At 34.1% G+C, this 20859-nt stretch overlaps 1 protein-coding gene across 2 annotated transcripts; it reads left to right on the forward strand.

Annotated features, from left to right (window-relative positions):
- The first annotated feature begins 952 nt into the window (after positions 1 to 952).
- CERS3_1 (Ceramide synthase 3) lies at positions 953 to 16877 on the forward strand. 2 transcript variants are annotated; one of them, XM_035730051.2, is made up of 10 exons: positions 953 to 1350; positions 1387 to 1513; positions 1546 to 1652; positions 1695 to 1752; positions 1792 to 1842; positions 3012 to 3104; positions 8389 to 8517; positions 10942 to 11048; positions 13421 to 13577; positions 14533 to 16877. In XM_035730051.2, exons 1-10 carry the CDS (start codon positions 1187 to 1189, stop codon positions 14797 to 14799), a joined length of 1260 nt encoding a protein of 419 aa, XP_035589218.2. In that variant the 5' UTR covers positions 953 to 1186; the 3' UTR covers positions 14800 to 16877. The 2 variants fall into 2 exon arrangements, with proteins under 2 accessions (XP_035589218.2, XP_051066225.1); XM_051215693.1 differs by having other exon boundaries at positions 1546 to 1752; positions 3012 to 3219; positions 13421 to 16877.
- Positions 16878 to 20859: the final 3982 nt, after the last annotated feature.

Here is a 20859-nt window from a genome sequence, read left to right on the forward strand (position 1 = left end):
TCCGCTTCTTTCATATTTTCCGTAAGATCTTTTTGGTCAAGTGACGAGTTATAGAGATAACTGGTAGTGGGTCAGACAAAGATGAAACAGCTAACACCATTCCTCATCCAGCTATTGTTTCGTCAATCGAACCCGAATGAAACTTGAAATCTGCCTGCTTATTGTTCCACTCCGACCCTAGTGATCTATAAGTATGTAAAGTCAGGTCATTTACCAGATAAATTCTAGGTAGACTGCATTCAAACCTTTGGAATCGAAAGTCCTTATTTTCCAACTTAACACAGTGTTTGTTGACATGAAGAATGTTTTAGTTTGTTCAGTCGTCAGAGATAAAGCTACGCAACCGTTGAGGAAGAAATGATCTCAGACATCCCAAACCACAAATTCGTTACAATACCTCGGAAATTTCTGAACTGTTTGATTTAAAGAAAAAAATGCTCGAAACGAATATGCCGTGATTCTAAGAGGGTGAAAAATAATCTAGAGTTTGATACGCTTTTTAGCAAATCAATATCTTGTCGTCATAGAAATCTAAAGGACTACCTTATTATTACAAAAAACTTTACTTGCATATAAATTTCTTCCACATTTGTAGAAATAACCATGAGTTCCCATTGAAGTGTAACCTCAGCCTGATTACTGTTCACCTAAATACTATTGTGAAGATGTTTACACGCTTCCGCATTCACAAATGTCAATCTGGTATTTAATGGTGTTTCAGTGTATCTCAACTAATCACCAATTATACATCAAGATTCTCAACGTTTCTCCGTGTCAGGTTAGCTAAATGAGGTGACATTTTTTATGCATGAAATATACTGTTGTCTGACCTTTGTACAAACAATATATTGGAAACAAAATCCTGTTTCATATCATCGGATCATGATATATCTAGTAAATTTTTCATCAATAATAGCTGCAAGTTTATAATTACCATAAAAATAATCATTGAGAGAACTAAGTGAAAATAAAACGAGAACAATTTTTCTAAATTGTTCATATTTTTTCGAATAGCCGTAAGACGTCAAGATTCGTTTAACTGGACAGTTTTTCAACGTCAAATCTGACCGCTCCAGATAAAAGTCGATCAGTCACGGTTGCTATGGTTTCTACAGATTAGGATTCATTGTTGTTGCGCTCACTCCGAAAATTATTAAAAACTTTCAGAGCTTGTTCCGTCCTAATTATGTTTTCTTTCATATGGAATGAAAAGTTTTGGCTTCCGCACAACGTAACATGGGATTTAATGAAAGAAATAAATTCAGCTGGTGTTTCACCAACTCTCACGAAATCTATGGACTGCTTTTATGCTGTAGCTGTTCTTACAGCCATTCGTTATTATTTGAAAAAGTATGTTGGACTACAATTTCAATTTTTTATCTCCAGGTCTGTTTTAATTCCTCATGGTCTTTCAATGGGGTTGCGCTTCCCTAAAATATCTCATGTTCCTGACATACCGGCCTTAAAGACGGTATTTGAAAAAAATCACAAACCCACATACGTCCAGATAAAGGTAGTCATTATATATTGTGCTCATAATTCTAGGAACTTTCGAAAACTCTTAATTTGAGCGATCGGTCGATTGAAGCGTGGTTTCGAAAAAAGCGTAACTGCGAAAAGTTTCCAACGATTGTGAAACTTGTAGAATCTGAGTAACTTTTTTGGATTTAACTGTAACCATATTTGTTTGTTAGGTGGAAGTTATGCTACTATACTACCATGTTTTTGTACGGATTATTTGCGTTGCACGATGTATGTCTTATTTAAAGTAATTAAACGACCTATTTTTAGAAGTCCTACTTCTGGGATGTGAGAGATACGATGATGAATTATCCATATCATGTAATTTGAAATTACGCTACCATATATCACTTTTTTACTCAAGTGTGGACTTCCGTGGCAATTGCCACGTGTTGGTGTAATTTTCACAATTTTTTATTGTAAATACATTGATTTTAACTAAAGTTTAGGATGTACCTGTTGTAATGTCCGGAATATGTTGTCAAAGTTTGTTCAACATCGATCTATTTTACTTAAGATATTTGTAATCATCATATATCAGTTTTCTTATTGGAAATTCATTAATTCAAAATTTTTCGCCGAATTAAAAAATATTGCTTGTTTTAAGGATGCTACAAATGAATTGTTTTCTAATTGAATTGTGTTGATAGAGTCATATGGACTTATGGTTAGTGGACAAAGCTTTGACTTTTTTCTTTGGACTGTAGCGCGTTCTTTAATGTACATACTGGAAAGTCTCCTAACAGTTATTGCACATGACAGAGACTTCATATCAGTACTGCTCAGAAAGATTCTTATCCCATATATATGTACACTGGCTTTTCTTATGTACCATAAGCTTTTTTCTTACCAAATATCAACATTCTGTCATTATACATACTGATCGTTTATTAGACTTAAGGCTGTCAAAATGGTGACATTTTTTCCATTAATGTTATTTGTTTGGGATGATTAGCGGTTATTAGAGTCTCATCGTTGATTAACCATTATTATTTTCACAATTCACTCCTTATTCTACCAAGTTACGAGTCAATTAGGTGGCGGAAAAGAGTTTATTGGAGTTGAATTTTAATTAAATGAATAACTCATCTGTCTTATATGTCCCCTTCTTTGAGCTACAGTGTTTCTGCGAGGGCTGCTAATAACAGTTGGCTGCCAAAGACAACATACACTGACTAGGATTTGAACCTACGGCTTATTGGCTGAAGATCATCACTTTAACTATTGAACTATTGCTTCCAAGCATGAAATTTATAGTTTCTATAGGCAGGAGATATTCAACATGATTTAGGATTGGGTACAGTTTTTTACTGGAACCATGTTTCATCCAAAAAGTTTAATACTTTATTTTATGTGATTATAACAGAATACTTTTAATTCTTCTTGAACATTCTGTTATGCGCTAGCTACTTTGATTTTTACTTTATGAAGATAAATCGCTTAAATTTGTATTATTTTATTTTAGATTTCGTATTCTTTCTGTTCTTTAGGTCTTGACCCCAGAAATTCATTGGTATTATATGGTACAGCTTGGATACTACACAGCTTCATTATTATGGATTTTTTATGAAGTCAAACGATCGGTTAGTATATCTTTTTCGAAAAACGTGTGTTTTGGTTGGATTTAACCATAAAGTTTGGTCCATTATGAATGGCTGGTTATTAGCAACATAATCTGACAGGAAATAGGATACCATGGTGATTGCTTTTTACCTATTACATGTGTTTGCGCATACATTTTTTTCATACGATATTCAATATCCTTTTGTATCCTTCACATGCAAACTAAAGGTATTAATTTTGTTAAACTTTAACCTACTAAAATAAGAACCATGTCAACGTGCTGACGAAATTGTTAATAGTGCCAGCTATTTCCAATATGAAAATTTTGTTCTAAAGATTCCTGGAATATAATAGACATTCGTATATTTTCCATCACTCTTTACTGTAATCCAAATACTATAATAACGATTTTATAACACCAACATCACTTACCTAATTACCTAACTAAAGCTACACATCTTGTATCATATCATTGGAATTGATATACACCTCTCAACATGTAATGCTGATAACGGTAACGAAGTCTACTATTGGCATTTAGAAATTAAACAGACATTATGGTTATCTAAAAAGCCCACCTACCTATGAACATTGTGAATACTTATCATTGCCGTCAACCTTACTGTTTGGATAGTTTTTTCTTAACAGGACTTTATTAGCTATTAAAATCGGTTAAAGTGTGTAACGGTGACAGCTAAATCAAAGTCTCAGTGCTCAATCTGGTTAGAATTATAAGGTATATGAAACTTGCACACAGTAGCTATAACTCTTGGGTTCAGCTTTGCCGCTAGCATATGTAAATGTCATCTAGAAGGTTTTATGTTCATAAAAACATTTAGCCTCAGTCCTGGACGGTATATCCCTGTAAGGCAAAAAATATAACTTACAATGAGGTGCACCAAACCTTACATTGACACAGTTTAAAGAATTGAAGAGCTGATTCAATAACAACTCTATATTGATTTTTGAATATCTGAAAAACCTCTACTGAGGATATAGTGGACGAATACAATACAAACACTTGGGATGCATGAAACTTGCGAAGAGAAAAATTGACTATAAGTGTTTCAGCATTTCAGGAAGTGTTATGATGAACATGTTTATGTGTTACTTTATAGTATGTCTCCTGCCCTTTCCAACTGAAAATATCTATAATTATTTCCTAGTATAATTTGCTTATAACCTCTAACATGCATGTACTTTAGCATAACACGCTTGGGATGAAAATTTTTACAGACGCAATACTTAATGTTGGACCATCATAATTAAAAAGTTTTAGTTTAGTCCTGTGAGATAATTGTGGAGCAATGACACACTATTATTGTCCATCAACATCATGGTTGGCATTCATGAAGGCTTATTTACTTATTAACTTACGACTGTTGCCACTCGTGGAGGAGCATAAGCCGCTCACCAGCATTCTCCATCAAATTCTGTCCTGAACAATCCTTTCCAGTTTTTTCCAGATGCTACTCATCCTTTTGATGTCTGCTTCCAATTCTCAATGCAATTTGTTCCTTGACCTTCTTCTTTTCTGTTTACCTTCACCATTTCAAGTAAACCCTTGCTTCGTGGTCCAGTCCGGTGATTCCCACAAACTATGTCATATCAACCCCAAACGCCTTTTACAAATCTCCTCCTCAGATGGAAGCTGGTTTGTGCTCTCCAACAGAAGGCTGTTGCTGATGATATCCAGCTAACGGACATTGATTATCTTGAGTAAACAGTTCTTTATAAATACTTGTACATTTTTGATGATGGTTGTAGTAGTTGTCGAAGTTTCAGCTCCTTACAGTAGAACTGCCTTGACGTTCGTATTGAAGATTGTGACTTTGATATTGGTCGACAGTTGTTTTGAGTCCCATATGTTTTCCAACTGTGGGAATGCTGCCCTTATTTTTCCGATCCTTATCTTTACGTCTGCGTTTGATGCTCCTTGTTCATCGATGATGCCGACCAGGCACGTGAAAGATTCCACATCTTCCAGAACTTCTCCATCAAGTGTGATTGGGTTATTGTTCTCCATGTTATATATGAGGATCTTTCTTTTGTTGTTGTGTATATTGAGGTCTACTGATGCAGAGGCTGCTGCTACACTTGCTTTCTTCACTTCTATTCGTTGGTGTATGAGATAGAAGAGCTAAGTCATTTGTGAAGTCCAAATCGTTTAAGGTGGAAGTAAGCAGTCTTGTCTATTACCGCTCTTTACTTGGAATGCGTCTGTCAGCTGTCGTCCATGCATGACTTTGTAGTGTAGTCCGTCGTATGAATCTCGGATGACGTTGACTATTTTCTTGGGCACATCATTATCCCGAAGAAGGTTCTCCTGTCCACACTGTCAAGTGCTTCCTCATTGCCAAGAAAGTTGATATATAGTGATGGATTCCATACAGTCGAATAGAACATGAAGCATGTTTGCGGTTGCTTTTATGTCCGACTTCAGTGCTTTGGCTGGTATTCTTAAAGGTTTTGCTGCTTTCTCACTCTTGATTTGTCTGATGACCATGCTGATTTCTCCGACTGCTGGTGGAGTGACACCTGTTGGAGGGTCTGTGTGCTGCTTCGATGTCTGGTGGATTCAATGGAGCTGATCTATTCAAGAGTTCCTCGAAGTGTTCCACCCACCTGTTCCTTTGTTCCTGGATCTCATTGTTTGGCTTGCCTTCTTTGTCATTGACTGGTCTCTCTGGTTTACTAAATTTGCTCGCCAGTTTCTTCGTAGTGTCATATATTTGTCTGATATTTTTTTTTGCAGCATTTTCCGCTCCCGTTAGTAGGTATTCGATGTATCTCTGCTTGTCGGCTTTAATGCTTTTCTCCACTCGTTTGTTTGCTTCAGCGTATTCAGCTTGTGCCTTGACTTTCTCTTTTGTTGTTCGGCTGTTGTTAATTGTTGTCTTCTTGATCTTCTTTTCTTGAATCCTACCTTGGGTTTCGATGGAGATTCATTCATTATGGTGATTCTTCTTGCGGCCTGGAACCTACTGATATGTTGAAGTTAGTGCTTCTTCGATCCCTTTCCAATTGTCCCCTATGGCAGTTTCTTCTTCTTTCAGTAGATCCTGTAAGGCTTGGAACCTGTTGTTGAGGGCTATCTTGAATTCGTTGAATTTGTCAGTATCTCGTAGGAAGTCTTAATTGAACCTTTGTAATGCTGTTTCCCCAGTTGTCTAGTGTTTTTTTTAGCCTCAGTTTCACCTTAACAACCACCAAGTGGTGATCTGAAGCTATGTCAGCTCCTCTCCTGGTTCTCACGTCTTTCATAGTCCTTCGGATTTTTTTATTGACACAAATATGACCTATCTGGTTCTCCATGGTGTGGTCCAGTGAAATCCATGTAGTTTTGTGAATGAGTTTGTGTAGGAATATTGAATGGTCTTTCTGGTTTCCCATATTATCTGGAAATTCTATTTACCTATATTAATAGTTGCTTTGTCTGTTTGAGTGAACATCGGCTTCGTGACTTCCGAAGAATCTTAGCTTTCACCATGAGGCGTCATCATTCTTCTATATGAAGATCTTTCAACTCGTAGGGCAGAGCTGAAATGATTTAATTTGTTTATTCTGGTTAGCTTTTTTTGGAGAATTTGTTTTCTACGGGATGGGGTTACTGACCCTATTTCCAACCCTCCTACTTTATCCGGGTTTGGGACCAGCAGTAACCCTAGAAGAGCTAATAGCGGAGTTTCTAAAAGACTTGTAGTAACATAATTCTACTGGTTGGTTAACATTGACTAATCTGTTTATTTGCTCATTTTCATTGCTCGTAAAATTATTCCTAACCATCGTGTCTGCATACGAACATTTTTACTATTTCTTGTGGCTTATTTGAAACATTTTACTGTAAAGCAATTTTTTCTTGACAGTTGATAGACACTAATGAGATAAAAAGTAACGATTCACTTTGTGACGTCTTTAAAGATATCGGTATACAGTAATAATAGTATTTTGAGCACTACAATGTTTTTTAGAAATGATTTATAGTATAGTTTCACTAGGGGATTTTATGGTGTATGTACAAACTAAGTGGTTTTATTTATAATAAACAAACCAGACGTATTGTTTGCGATAATTAATTCTCTCTAGGTCTGTCAAGGGTATGCGTCAACGTTTATCCGTTCATTACTCAATAAACTGATTTAAAAGTTTTGGGATTGAGGACACTTTGAGTTTCTTCAATACCCTGTAACTAGGGATTCGTCGTGTACGTCCACTTTGAAGTTAGTTTTCATCACGGTCTGGAATGAGCTGGAGAAACACTGGAAAAACAAACCTGAGATACCTGTTTAATTCTGGTTTCGGACGTCCCTGAAGTAAATGTTGAAGAGCTAAATAAGATACAATAGTTAATTTTATGCTGGACAATTTTGTAAACCATTTTATTTCGAAAATTTGCACCAGGATCATAAATCTGAAACTCTTGCAAAACAAAAAGTCTGTTGTTCCTATGTTCATTTTTACGTGGATTCGAGGATGTCCTTTGCTATTTAGTTAAAAAACTAGGCCGAATAACATAATACATAATATTTTACCACCAATAAAAACCTAGAAGCACTGGACGGCCTTTTTGAATCCCGTGAGCGAGATTGTGGATGTCCACTGCTGAAGAGTCCCACAACAGGGCAAAATGGCCGTCCAGTGCTTCAAGATTTTCAATGGCATTCTAGTTTCAATTGACTCATGAATTCAATTATTAACATAACTGATACTTTATTTCCGTGGGAAATTTTATGATTATGTAAATCACCAATTCCAATTATTTTATGGTAGTCTTATTAATTAATTTATTTACAATTATTTGGCTTTGGATAAGAGTAAATATTCTCTGCTAAATCTAGTACATCTTACTAACAGTTTAAACTAATGTTAACAAATTAAATGGCTATTTAATTTAACGGAACATCTTTTTGATAACCACTCTCTAAGTTAGTTGTAAATGATACGATTTAAGTAAATGATCAGATAAACTGAGAAGAGTTGCACGATTCAAATCTCGAGGTTTACAGTTTGATTGTTATCTATAATTAAACATTACATTTAAAAAAATGTGACAGCCTTCGAGTTTCTCTTCATTTCATTTTTGAGTTTCAAAATTCTGCTAATTTTCCATTGTACAAACGCAAATGTATAAAATGTCAAATAAATACTTATCAGTTCAATTTTAAGCACATCTAGACTATACGAAAGTGGAGACTGAATCACCTTATTATGAAATCTCTTGTACGATTACTCATATTAATTTTACAACTCCTTAGTTTCATTAATTATGTTTGCTCAATGAATTTTTACTTATTTCTTTAAAAGGATTTCAAAGTTCTTCTTGGACATCATATTTCAACGGTTTTATTGTTGACATTCTCATATATAACAAATTATCATCGAGTTGGTGCTGTTGTTCTCATACTTCATGATATTGCAGATTGTTGGATGGAAGTGAGTAAAAGAAATTATGTGATTGTTTTTCACATATATTCTGACAACTATATTCTTATAAATTACCTGCAAATATACAAAGTATACGTATCATAAAACGTCTTATTCTGTTTCATATATAATCTAAAATGGATTGCACCGACACAGTAGCATTCATCCTATAATTCCTTTTTAAATCTACACAAATATTATACTATGCTATTCATTGTTCAATCTCATTAGCTTCACCATAGAAATATCTCTCTGAGTCTCTTAAAATGAAGTCTGAGAACTGTTGCACATTTGTTCCAGGTCCTATCTACACCATAACCGACATTTATTCTATTTTAAAGAACCATTATAAATCGAGAGTATTGTATAATTATGATTGTTCTACGAAACATATACGAAAGGTCAAATAATTTAGTGTCATTCCAATATTCAAGTTAATTGTTAAATGCTTCCTGTGAAGATTGATCATACAACAAAAGTTAAACGTATATAATAGTTTTTGTGTAGCCTCTAATTTTTTAAGGTTTAAGAGTGGTCTTTTATTATTTATAAATAAACTGTCTTCTATATAAATAGCGGCTTTTATGCTAAAATATTAGTTATTATTTAAAGAGCCAACATTAACATAATTTGGTCAATTAACTTTGAACGAAAGTGAGAGAAAATAATTCTTCCTGAATGATGTTTTGAATAGAATTTGTATGAGAAGAAACAAGCATTTTGTGTGGTTTCGCACTGATATCTCGTTATTTCAACTTCAGAATGGCATAATAAACTTTTTATGATCAATTGAAAACAATTTAAACTTTAAATCAATGACATTCTTCACAAAGTTCATTAATAAGCTGAATGTTAGCGGCCTAGGCTATCCCCAATGTTCACTGTGTTGTACATCTTACTTCCAGTCAATTTCGTATTCCATTGGTGCATAAGTACTGGATATCAGTGTGTCATTTCAATAGTCTAGACTGCTTAATACGAACGTATCTATGTAACACAGCTCGATATGTCAGATAATATTCAAAAAAATATCAAAACTTAGAGCTGAAAATGAAATCGTTAGTGGAAATTACACTTTAATTTTCAACACTCACCCCAAAAAGAGTATAAAAACGACCGAGACGGTTATGTACAGCACATTTGCTGAGCACTGGAAACTCTGAGAATGATCTCAGCCACGTTAGCTGCCATTAATACTTGAACTTTGCACAGAGAACTCTAGACAATATTTTTCTGTCAGTTGGATGGAAAAAATAGAATTCTACAATGTTTTAGAATTGATGAGTTCAACGGCATTACTATGACTAATTTAGGACTAACTTACTTCAATTTCTTTCCGCGTTTGTAGGTGTCATTACCAAGGTTTGATTTGATAATTTCGAATAAATTGAGCATTGGGCTGATTGTTATAAATAAAAATAATATATTTGTAATATCCCAATGAATAGAAAATTGGGATATTACAAATATATTATTTTTATTTTTATTTATTCTTTCCGCGTTGTTTATATTCTGCAATTAGGCATAGGATACCAAGCTAAGTAATAGAGATTTATGCAAACTTTATATTTTGTTCACAACGTCATCAACCGGTTTGTTACATTAACCTATCAATCTGTAATTAATGTCAATATTTCTTTTCTCTTATTTCACTAGACTTAAGAATATTTGTAAGACGAGTATGATCGAATAATTGCAACCTTCTCGAATCTCTATTAATAATATATGTCACATATTACTTGTAATTATTTCTACAACTTTCACTGATTATGGAATTTTGTTCAGTAGTGCATCAAATTGACAGAATAAAACACGCCACAAATTGAATAAGTAAAGATTTCCATAACTCATGTTATAAGTAACTAAGCAAGATATTTAAAATAACCGAACAAGTATATATATGAGTTGTACAAGTCCAGTTTCACTGTAAACCCGAAACGATGACCAATTGAACAATTTTGTTAGATATTTTATTGTAATCACCAACGAAACTTCTATATCCTAAATCCACTATAAATAAAATCATGCATTAAGATAAATAGTGAGTGATCTAACACAACACATTTTCTAAAACTTTTCAATGCAATTCCCAAGCTTTACTAAGAGATTTAGTGTTATTGACAAAAATACAACTTCCAGTGATGTAAATTAACATTCGGTTGTTCTTCAGTCAAACATAATGAAAGATTCTAATGTACCAGTACTGAAATCTCTATCACTTTTGTGCTGTATGATCATCTTACACAGTTATGTAGATAACTGAGATTTAACCTTTAAGCGACTGTTCCGAATATGAAAAAGCCAACTGAGTTTACATCATCTTTCAGATAAGTTAACGAATAAATCAATAATGAAATTATTTTGTATTGATTTTAATACATACTATTATAACCATTATTATTATTACTATTTTTATTATTATTACTATGATAGGCAGCTAAGATATGCAAATATGTCAATAAACAATTGGCCACTGAAGTGTTATTTTATATTTTTGTACCCGTTTGGATCGTTACACGATTAACATACTTTCCACTGTGGTAAGTATTCTAATATTTTCTCAGTATAAATAAAAATCATACAATTCTTATGGATAATATTAAGTATTTGATATATATAATATCATCATTTATTAAAATATTAATACCATTCATATTTTTATTGATATAAGGATAAATCCCCAATTCGAATTCTGTTTTCATCATACGATGACATTGACTGAAAAGTCATTGAATGCAGCTGACCATCGTGTACTTGTTTCGCCGTTGTTTGAAAATTTTCATCATTACGCACCCAGGATTCAGTGGTCTTCAGTTCTTGAATTGAGCGCAATATGTATAAACCTATATTAATGTCTGAATGTTTGAACTCCATAATTTTAGGGTTTGATCCTCAACAAAGTCGTGAATACATACTGTTTTGTTATCCTGAACTTAAACAAAAGAGTTGTTTTTTTGGTTTTAAATGGAATTCCAGCTGATATCAATCTACGATTAAAACTGACTCTTAAAGCTGAATAATATTAAAGATCCCCGACACTATAAATGCCTAAAACATGGGTATTATCATCAAGGCAATGATAATTCATGGTTTTTCATCAATTCACATTTTAACCATTGTGTTTTGCAGCTTTAACCTCATAATTGTTCGTTGTGTCAAACATACCTAAAAACAGATTACTTAATCACTACCGTGGTTTCCTAAGTTACATTATTTTTGTTGCTGGTGTTATTATTACACTAGTGATATACATGAATTTACTGATCATTGGAACACTATGATTCTACAAAGGCTCCTATGTTAAGTAGAAACTCTGGCTACAACAGTAGTAGTGAGTTTTCATTAGACGAGCGATTAAAAACGTCTTGGTAAAGTATATGATTTTAGTAAAATAAACGTTTGTCCGCAGTGTCTAGACGAAAAAGACCATCATAGGTCAACTACTACCGCGAATAATAACTAATTAAACGAAACTAGAAATTCAGAAACTTACTTTACTAAGTGATTAAATGCTTTTGTAAATTGTCAATAATTATAACTAAATTATTTCGAAACTTCAATTTCTATATCAATATAATGACTTTTGTCATTTTGAAAAATAATATGAAGTGCATAATATAGTGTGAAATAATTCTATTCAATTTGTATCATGTTCATCATGAATTGCTTACACTTTCTTGTACTCCGTACTAAGTCATGTTTATTTTAAGAAGAATGAAGACATTTACAAGCTACTCAAGTTGAGTTATTTGAAATGTAGTTTGCAATGATTTTCAAGTGATTGAAATTTTAACCATTAACTACTAGATTTGAATCGGGTTGAGTAGTATCACTAGTCCTCATACATGTAATACACATCAAAGCCGAGTACATTAAACCATATTTAGTCAGTAAATTGTCTGAATTACAAATTCTGGCATTGAAAGTGCAAAGACTTATACACTGACTTTGCATTCTATGACTAATCACAATTACCTTCACCAACATACATCAACAACTATCGTAACTAACTATCCATCGTACTATCGATTCACGTATTTTTACTGAAAGCTTACAGCTTATTGCATTTTGGATTCTGTTTTTGATCCACTTACAAGACTTCTAAGATTGAGTAAGTTTACCACGGTAAAAATTAATTCGTGGAAAGCTAAATGATTGTAATATTTATTTCTATAGTTGTTACTAAGTAACGATTGGAATCAATTTTCTCTTGTTAGAAACTTGTCTTTTATCTAGAATTTTCACATTATTTGATATAAATATTCAGCTGCATGAGCATTTCCTATAATTCTTTAATATTTATGACTGCTTTTTATCAATCTTTACTGATGAAAATGTTTCTGATAGTGTAATATAAAGTACATGAACCTATCAATTCTGTGTCTCTTCTCTCTATCTCACCCTCCATATATATATATATATATATATATATATATATATATATATATATATATATATATATAAAGGGAGAGAGAGGTGTAACTCGCTTAATGAGCATTGAGATAGTCTGTTTGCGTGAAGGCTAGTTATTCTATCCACGTGCCGAAATCGAAGTAGACGGTGCGTTGTTCAAAATAGGAACCCATTGGTTGAAACCCAAGTAATTTAATTACTTAGCCTCCATCATGTTAATAGTTACAAACTACCAGTTTGGGATACCCACAGTTATCACAATCCGTGGTTAAAGACGTTGGATAACATGGCTCAGAATCGGTTACAATAGCTCATATATATTCACTCTTCATTTTATCGTTGGTTTTGAGCTTCAGTAAAAATAATGTTATATATATATATATATATATATATATATATATATATATATATATATATATATATATAACATTATTTTTACTGATCCTATTCAATTTGAGTACTCATTTATTCATTGTTCATTAACATATCTATTTTTCAGGGTAATTTGGGCAACTTTTAAATTTGGCATCTTTGTAAATGGTCCATATCCAGCTATTCTCATTATGGTTGGATTTTTATTAGTTTTACAAATTTTACATATTTATTGGTTTTGTTTAATTGTGAAAATTGCAATACAAGTCAAATCAAATGGACGTGTGAGTTCGATATGTTATTTTTTCTTTATTAATTCAATTATATACTTATTAGATAGTGTTTCAGTTATCAATTTTGTAATGTTTCTCAGCAACAATAGGATAACTCAGACCATTGTTTTAATGATTTAAGCACCATACCCATTAAAGATGTTAATAGCTATCTGATCTCAGTATTTCAGTTTATGACACGTTAGGAGTTTAAAGTAACATTAGTAGGCAAATACATCAGACTGGTAAGTCTTAATTTATGATAAAACGCTCATGCTGGATTCCATTAGTAGTAATAGTCTATCTAGTTTAAATCAACTGGGACTATAGTGTGATGATTGGAAGTGTTTGAATTATTATACGAACTAGGAATCTCAGAAATAACGCAATCTTTATCAAGAAAAACTATGTGAGCGAAAACGAACGTGTTGTATTTGGAGTTCGAAATCGGGCGGACATCGAGTACAATGTAATCATCTGTTCATGAAAACACCACATATAATTCACAGGAATAAATGAAATCAATAAATGAAAAACTTGAAACGATACAAAACTCAAAACTTAGAGTAAAATATACAGTGAATACAACTGCACCACTGTAACCGATTTCGACCCGTATGACCCAGTGTATGAGCCTCAATCAGGAATTGATTGAATTAATTTCAAATCCTAGTATCTTCGTTTTAAGTATTTTTCTAATCTACACATGCCATTCACAATTGCGTGTCAAATTGATTCAATACTCATACTCTATATCATATATCTTCTTATTACGTCATGTCTAACAGATATGGAGTAATACAGAGCTGAATATGGCTCAGTAAATCTCATCATTGATTGTTGCATAGGCATCCAGTATTTCTAATAATATTACAATAAGTTGACAAATAAGCTGAAAAATGTATTGATGGTTTAAAAAAAATCATATTTATTATTTATCTTATTTTTTTCATTTTATATCACACAGCTTGTTAAGGATTGTCGTAGTGAAAGTGAACTCTCCGATGAATCCAATCAAATAACGAAATTAAATCCTATTCATGAAACAAAATGTTACAATAATTATCATCATACAAACCAACCTTCATTGAAAAGTAATGATGTTAGTATAAATAATAATAGTAATATTACTACTACTAATAATAATAATAGTGATAATAACGTTAGTGATATTATTAGCGATGATAATAAATTAAATCATGTATTTCAACGTTCTAATCACTGTATGCAGTAAGATAAAGGATTATATTGAAAATCTTGTAAACGTTGAATATCGAACATTCTCTCTCTCTCTATCTATCTATTGTGAATTAATCAAGGAGAACTGTGAAAAACTGTAGTTCTTTTTTTCTTTGTGTTGTAGTTTGCACATAAATTGTTTATTCACTAATTGACAATCAGTTGTATATCGAACAGGAGCAAATATCTCCATATATCATTTTAATCATTTTTCTACCTTTGAATATCTTTTATCTATCATTTGTACTATGGTCTTTCGTATTTTGTGTGATTGTTTGATTTGTAAAAAAATACAAAACTTTTTTTTACGCATTGTTTTAAGCTTTTTGTTAGAGTGTATTTTCATCGAAATGATGAATAGTGATTTATGCACCGATATAATAGATTGTGAAGTTTATCAGACATTCTATAGATCCGTTATTTGTTTTGTAATGAAAGATTCAGTGCAAAAAAATGTAAAAATCAGATGAAAAGAATAATGTGTTATGATGATGGATCTTTGAATAATTGGTATTTAACGAAATTCACAATTTACAACTTGAGTTTAGTTTTAGAATTTACTGCCTTAATTGCAGAGTGTATTGTAAGACCTTCAGCACTTCTTAGAAAATGTTTCCTATTGAATTTCATCTAGTCTAATTTCTAATGTTATTTTGTGATGCAATGATATATTGAAAGATGCATCATTGAAAAGCTATTTTATTCTGTCATAACACTATTCAACATTGTGCATTCACCAAGAATCAAACCCAAGATCTTCGAGTCTCATATTGAGTGCATTACCTTTAGACTACTGTATTGCTATCCAATAGTTTACCTTTCCAAATTTAATCAGTTCTAAAAGTAGCACAACTCTCATCAATTAATAACCGGAATTCATACAACGGAATACACTACAAATTACTGCACGGAGGACAGCTAACAGACGCCTTCTGAGTGAGTACCGCAGTCAAACAAGGCTTTTTACTCTCCCTCTTTCTCTTTCTTCTGGTAGTCGACTGGATTGTGAAGATCTCTACATCTCAGGAGAAGTACGGAATACAATGGACAGACTGGATGCAACTAGAAGATTTGAAATTCGCGGATGACCTAGCTCTTCTATCCCATACACCAACGAATAGAAGTGAAGAAAGCAAGTGTAGCAGCAGCCTCTGCATCAGTAGACCTCAATATACACAACAACAAAAGAAAGATCCTCATATATAACATGGAGAACAATAACCCAATCACACTTGATGGAGAAGTTCTGGAAGATGTGGAATCTTTCACGTGCCTGGTCGGCATCATCGATGAACAAGGAGCATCAAACGCAGACGTAAAGATAAGGATCGGAAAAATAAGGGCAGCATTCCCACAGTTGGAAAACATATGGGACTCAAAACAACTGTCGACCAATATCAAAGTCACAATCTTCAATACGAACGTCAAGGCAGTTCTACTGTAAGGAGCTGAAACTTCGACAACTACTACAACCATCATCAAAAATGTACAAGTATTTATAAAGAACTGTTTACTCAAGATAATCAATGTCCGTTAGCTGGATATCATCAGCAACAGCCTTCTGTTGGAGAGCACAAACCAGCTTCCATCTGAGGAGGAGATTTGTAAAAGGCGTTTGGGGTTGATATGACATAGTTTGTGGGAATCACCGGACTGGACCACGAAGCAAGGGTTTACTTGAAATGGTGAAGGTAAACAGAAAAGAAGAAGGTCAAGGAACAAATTGCATTGAGAATTGGAAGCAGACATCAAAAGGATGAGTAGCATCTACCTAGGGGTTTGGAAAACCCTGGTTTCAAACCAATGATCCACATGGGCTCCAGGGTCCTGAGGGAACAAATAGCATATGAACATATTATTGGTTACCGGCTACCATGGTACTGCATCTCCTAACCTTCCTCTGATGCCTTGTGAATTAGATCTTTAGATAAAGGCTTGGGGTTTGCCCCCCCTAAGAAAACCACCTGTTTCGGTTTGGGCACCCGGGCAGTATCTCAGCTTATACACAAATCAAATGGTAATTACTACTGGAAAAGTTACTATTGTTTCAACTCTCATTCAGACGAATCATATTCACAATCATTTGACAAAATCTGTTTTTACATTTTTACACTACTTCACTTACCTACTCCCTTTTGTTCTCATTTTGTGCATTTTATCTTATTTTCCAACTTATAAAGCAACTCACCTATAGTGGGAACCCTGTTCCATCTGAACGATTTCAAGTCACTGACTGGTCGAAAGTTGAATGCCACCACTAACTACAAATACTGAAACCACATGTATCATTCAAACTAGTTTCCTTCAACTTTAGCACACCAATGTAGGTCGGACAACAGATAGGGTCGACTATGTCTTTAAAAAGTCTCAACATAGATTTATGTTGTCTTTCCGAGACCAGTGTTCAAAACTCCAGTGAAGTGCCACAAAATCGCTCTGCATCTGTCACTTCGAAAGGCTTGTTTCACGTGCGTTTATCCAGGGACCTCGTCTGGTTTTGCTGGCGTTGATGTCGCACTAAGCGCTAGTGCTGAGGCAGCACTGGTCGACTGGATCTCTATTAACAGTTGGTTATGTGCTATCAGATTAAAAAATTCCATCGATGTGCAATGAAATCGACATGAGAAACAGTGTCCTTTCGTCATCTCCACCTACGCTCCGACAGATTGCAGCCTGGATACAATCAATGATGAGTTTTACCACCTATTAAGTGTTCTTTCAAAAAGGTTCGTTTGATATATATTGTAGTACTAGCCGTAAGCTTGAATGCTCAAGTCAGGAGTCTAGGCTCAGGAGAGAGTTGTTTAGGTGGCCGATGGGGGCTCGTTGGTCGCAGGTCAGATAAAGGTGACCGTCTACTGTAAGTGTGCGCAGACCAAAATCTGTTTCTCGCTAGCACTAACTACCGGCACAGTCATCGCTGAAGTGCCACCTGGCGTCCTTCCTCTGCATACCAGGCATGAACTCAAATTGATCACGTCGCGATCAGCTATTGTTGGCGTGGTTGTATGCAAGACTACCTCTTCTTTTGCAGCACCTCTCTGGACTCTAATGATTCCCTTGTTTTCTCTAATCCTGCCTTACGTCTCAGAAGCCAAAAAATCCATCATTCTCAACGAATCAATGTAAGTAAATTGGTTTCAGCTTCTATTTCAACCAAATGTCAAACCGAGTTAGGTTCAAGGCCAGCTACTATCCCACCAAATAGTATGGATAAGCATTGGCTGCACTTGCATGAAACCGTGAAAATAGCGAGTAAAGTCGCTTGCGGCTTCGCAAAACATTCCGCCTATAAGCGCTGGATTCCTTCAAGCTCGTTTAAGCCCGTCGATCTACTCCGAGTGACCACGAGTTTGACCATAAACGAAGACTGTTAAGTAATGGAATTGTGCAAAGCTTGAGTAAGGACCGAGAAGCTTGGTGGTTGGAGCTAATTAATGAGTTGGAAGCAGCAGGTGCACCTGGTAACTTCTGAAAGCTCCTTCAACTCGTACAAGTTCCTGGGAGCAAGAGGTCTGGTGAAAGTGAAACAATCTGTGGAGATGACAGGATTCCAATCACTTACATCTATTGACATCTTTGATAATGGGCAGAGTTTTTCGGGGAGCAGTCCAACTGGTCTGCTGCCATGACGACATTGCTTAAAGATTGTTTTGCCTTCTATGGCCTGTGGCGACTGGTCCACCTAAAGAGGCGGCAGGCCGCAAGGAACTCCAACTCTTGGGGCGTCACGAATCACCAGGCCCAGATGTCTTACCTTCGTCCCTTTTTAAAAATAGTGGTGACTTTCTGGTTAAGGAACTATCTGAATTGTTCACAAAGGTTTGGCAGTTAGAGAGTCTTTCAACATCATGAAATGAGTCAACAGTTTTCCCTAACTCTAGAAGGAATTCACGCCGTTTCTGTAACATATGCACTTTACATTCTCTGTCTCTTTACAACCTCATTGTTATTGTGAAGCGCATGTGTATTTGATGCTACCTTGTACCAATGTTTATGTGTTCAAATAAATAAAAACAGTTTATGTAATTTTTGAACTTTACATTTGTGCAACTTTTAGTCCTTAAAATATAAGAAAAACGATGTAAAATATTGTAATCTTACTTCAAAATACAATTATCAACCTGAACTTTGATTGTTCTATATGGTTATTGAATATACTAGACTACTAGTATATCCTAGAGAAGTGATTAATAAAATAGATTTGTGAAAAATATCACCTTATTTCTTCACGAGTAATGATTGGTTTGAAATTATTTTTAACTTTTCAGAGCTTACTGAAAGAATTTTTCAAAGCAACATGAAAAGTCGTTATTATTAATAAACCTGTTTAAATCTCTTTTACTGTCAGGTCGAATTTGTGAAATTCTTATATGAATTAATTCAATGAAATGCCAAATAAACAGCATAGTGATTACAGTTGTCACTATATCATCTAACTAAGAACAGGAATTGATCAGATGTATAGAATTATATATGAAATTATCTATTATGCAGTTAGTAGCATCAATGTTACAATGAATTAAAATAATCCTTATCACTAGGATAAATATACCTCTGTCACATTGCACTCGGTCAATATAAACTTTTACAGTCCTCTTAAAAACAACTCATTAAGTTTTACTGATGTCACAAAATCAAATGTTTTAAATAAGACCATTTTGTTGTCAACGAATTTAATTTCTAGTTTGGTTAGAATGTAACATTTAGCTTGATGTAGATAATAGTATATTTTCAATATCTTAAGTAGTATAAATTGGTACATTTATCAAATGAATCGATTTCTTTAACAATAAAAAGAACCCCGAAGGTCAGTGTTCGTACCTTTCAGCAAAAAAGGGTAGAAAAATCGAGTTATCATTATCGTTTACATTGTAAATTAATCAGAATAACTTAATGAGTCTATTTTCTAACAGAATATCCACATATTGTTCAGTCTTGTAATATTCATAATGACATTATATCCAACAGTTTCTTGTCATACTCTCTGACAACAGTTGTGACAGTCTACATTGTAAATTTACTGTTGTTGTGACTTCAAGCCCGTCTAGTTATCATGTGTCTGATTCGCCAAACGGAATACGATTTATACAACCATAGCACTGTGCCAAATCGATGACATTCGACAGTTATGAGCAGTCTAGCATCCTTATTGTTCCTTTGTTCTCCTAGCCTTCTCGTAGCGGGGGTGTTGTTTACAGAATTGAGAGGACAAAAAGCGAATGTTTGGCGCTTTAATCGGTTCGGTAGACACGGAGAGTTTGCCTATGGAAGTTGGAGAACCCTGATTTCAAACCAATGATGCACATGGGCTTCAGTACCTTGAAACCACAAAAGGCGTATGAACCAGTCGTTCGTCACCGGCTACCATGTGACTGCATCTCCTTATGATGCTCTACTGCCATGTGGATCAGACCTTTAGGTTAAAGGCTCCGGGTGTGGCTCCCTAAGAAAACCACCTACTTCGGTTTGTGCACCCGGCTAGTATCACAGCCCTCACACAAATCGAATGAGATTTGTGTGGCACATATGTATCTGGTGCCCCTCTTGTACCAGTATTTATGTGTTCAAATAAATAAACAAATAAATCCAGTTGAGTCCAGAACACCAATAACAGTTTCCACTATGCGAATCATTTCTTTCAAACGAACTTAGTTTATATACCAGCCAAACAGACCACATCACACTATAAAAAAGGAATGACATTTGTACAAAATCTAGCCAAAAAGTGGCTGTGAACATGGGAGAATGTAATTAATAAACTGAGTATAATTTAAAATTAGTAAATTGTATCATAATAGTCTATAGGTCAAAATAAAGCTTATAATAAGAGGAATATAGATATATATATAATCTAGTTACTTAATAGTTATACAATAAGAATATATAATCAAAGAGGGGTTTATATTTAGATTATCGTAATTTAATAATTGAATTCATAAGTCAATTGAAGCTAGACCACCATAGAGAATCTGGAAACATTGGACAGACGTTTCATCCTAGTATAGTTCCAAATTTTCCATGATGATCTAGCTTTAACTGACTCATGAATTCA

The sequence above is a fragment of the Schistosoma haematobium genome, chromosome 4, assembly GCF_000699445.3.
Source record: "Schistosoma haematobium chromosome 4, whole genome shotgun sequence".
NCBI classification, from domain to species: domain Eukaryota; kingdom Metazoa; phylum Platyhelminthes; class Trematoda; order Strigeidida; family Schistosomatidae; genus Schistosoma; species Schistosoma haematobium.

Excerpts from the sequence above, each read along its gene's own strand:
- CERS3_1 (XM_035730051.2), top strand. The coding sequence starts at position 1,187 with ATGTTTTCTTTCATATGGAATGAAAAGTTTTGGCTTCCGCACAACGTA. Across the intron at positions 1,653-1,694 it reads GTGAAACTTGTAGAATCTGA|GTGGAAGTTATGCTACTATA; the intron begins GTAACTTTTTTG and ends TTTGTTTGTTAG. Across the intron at positions 13,578-14,532 it reads AAGTCAAATCAAATGGACGT|CTTGTTAAGGATTGTCGTAG; the intron begins GTGAGTTCGATA and ends TATATCACACAG.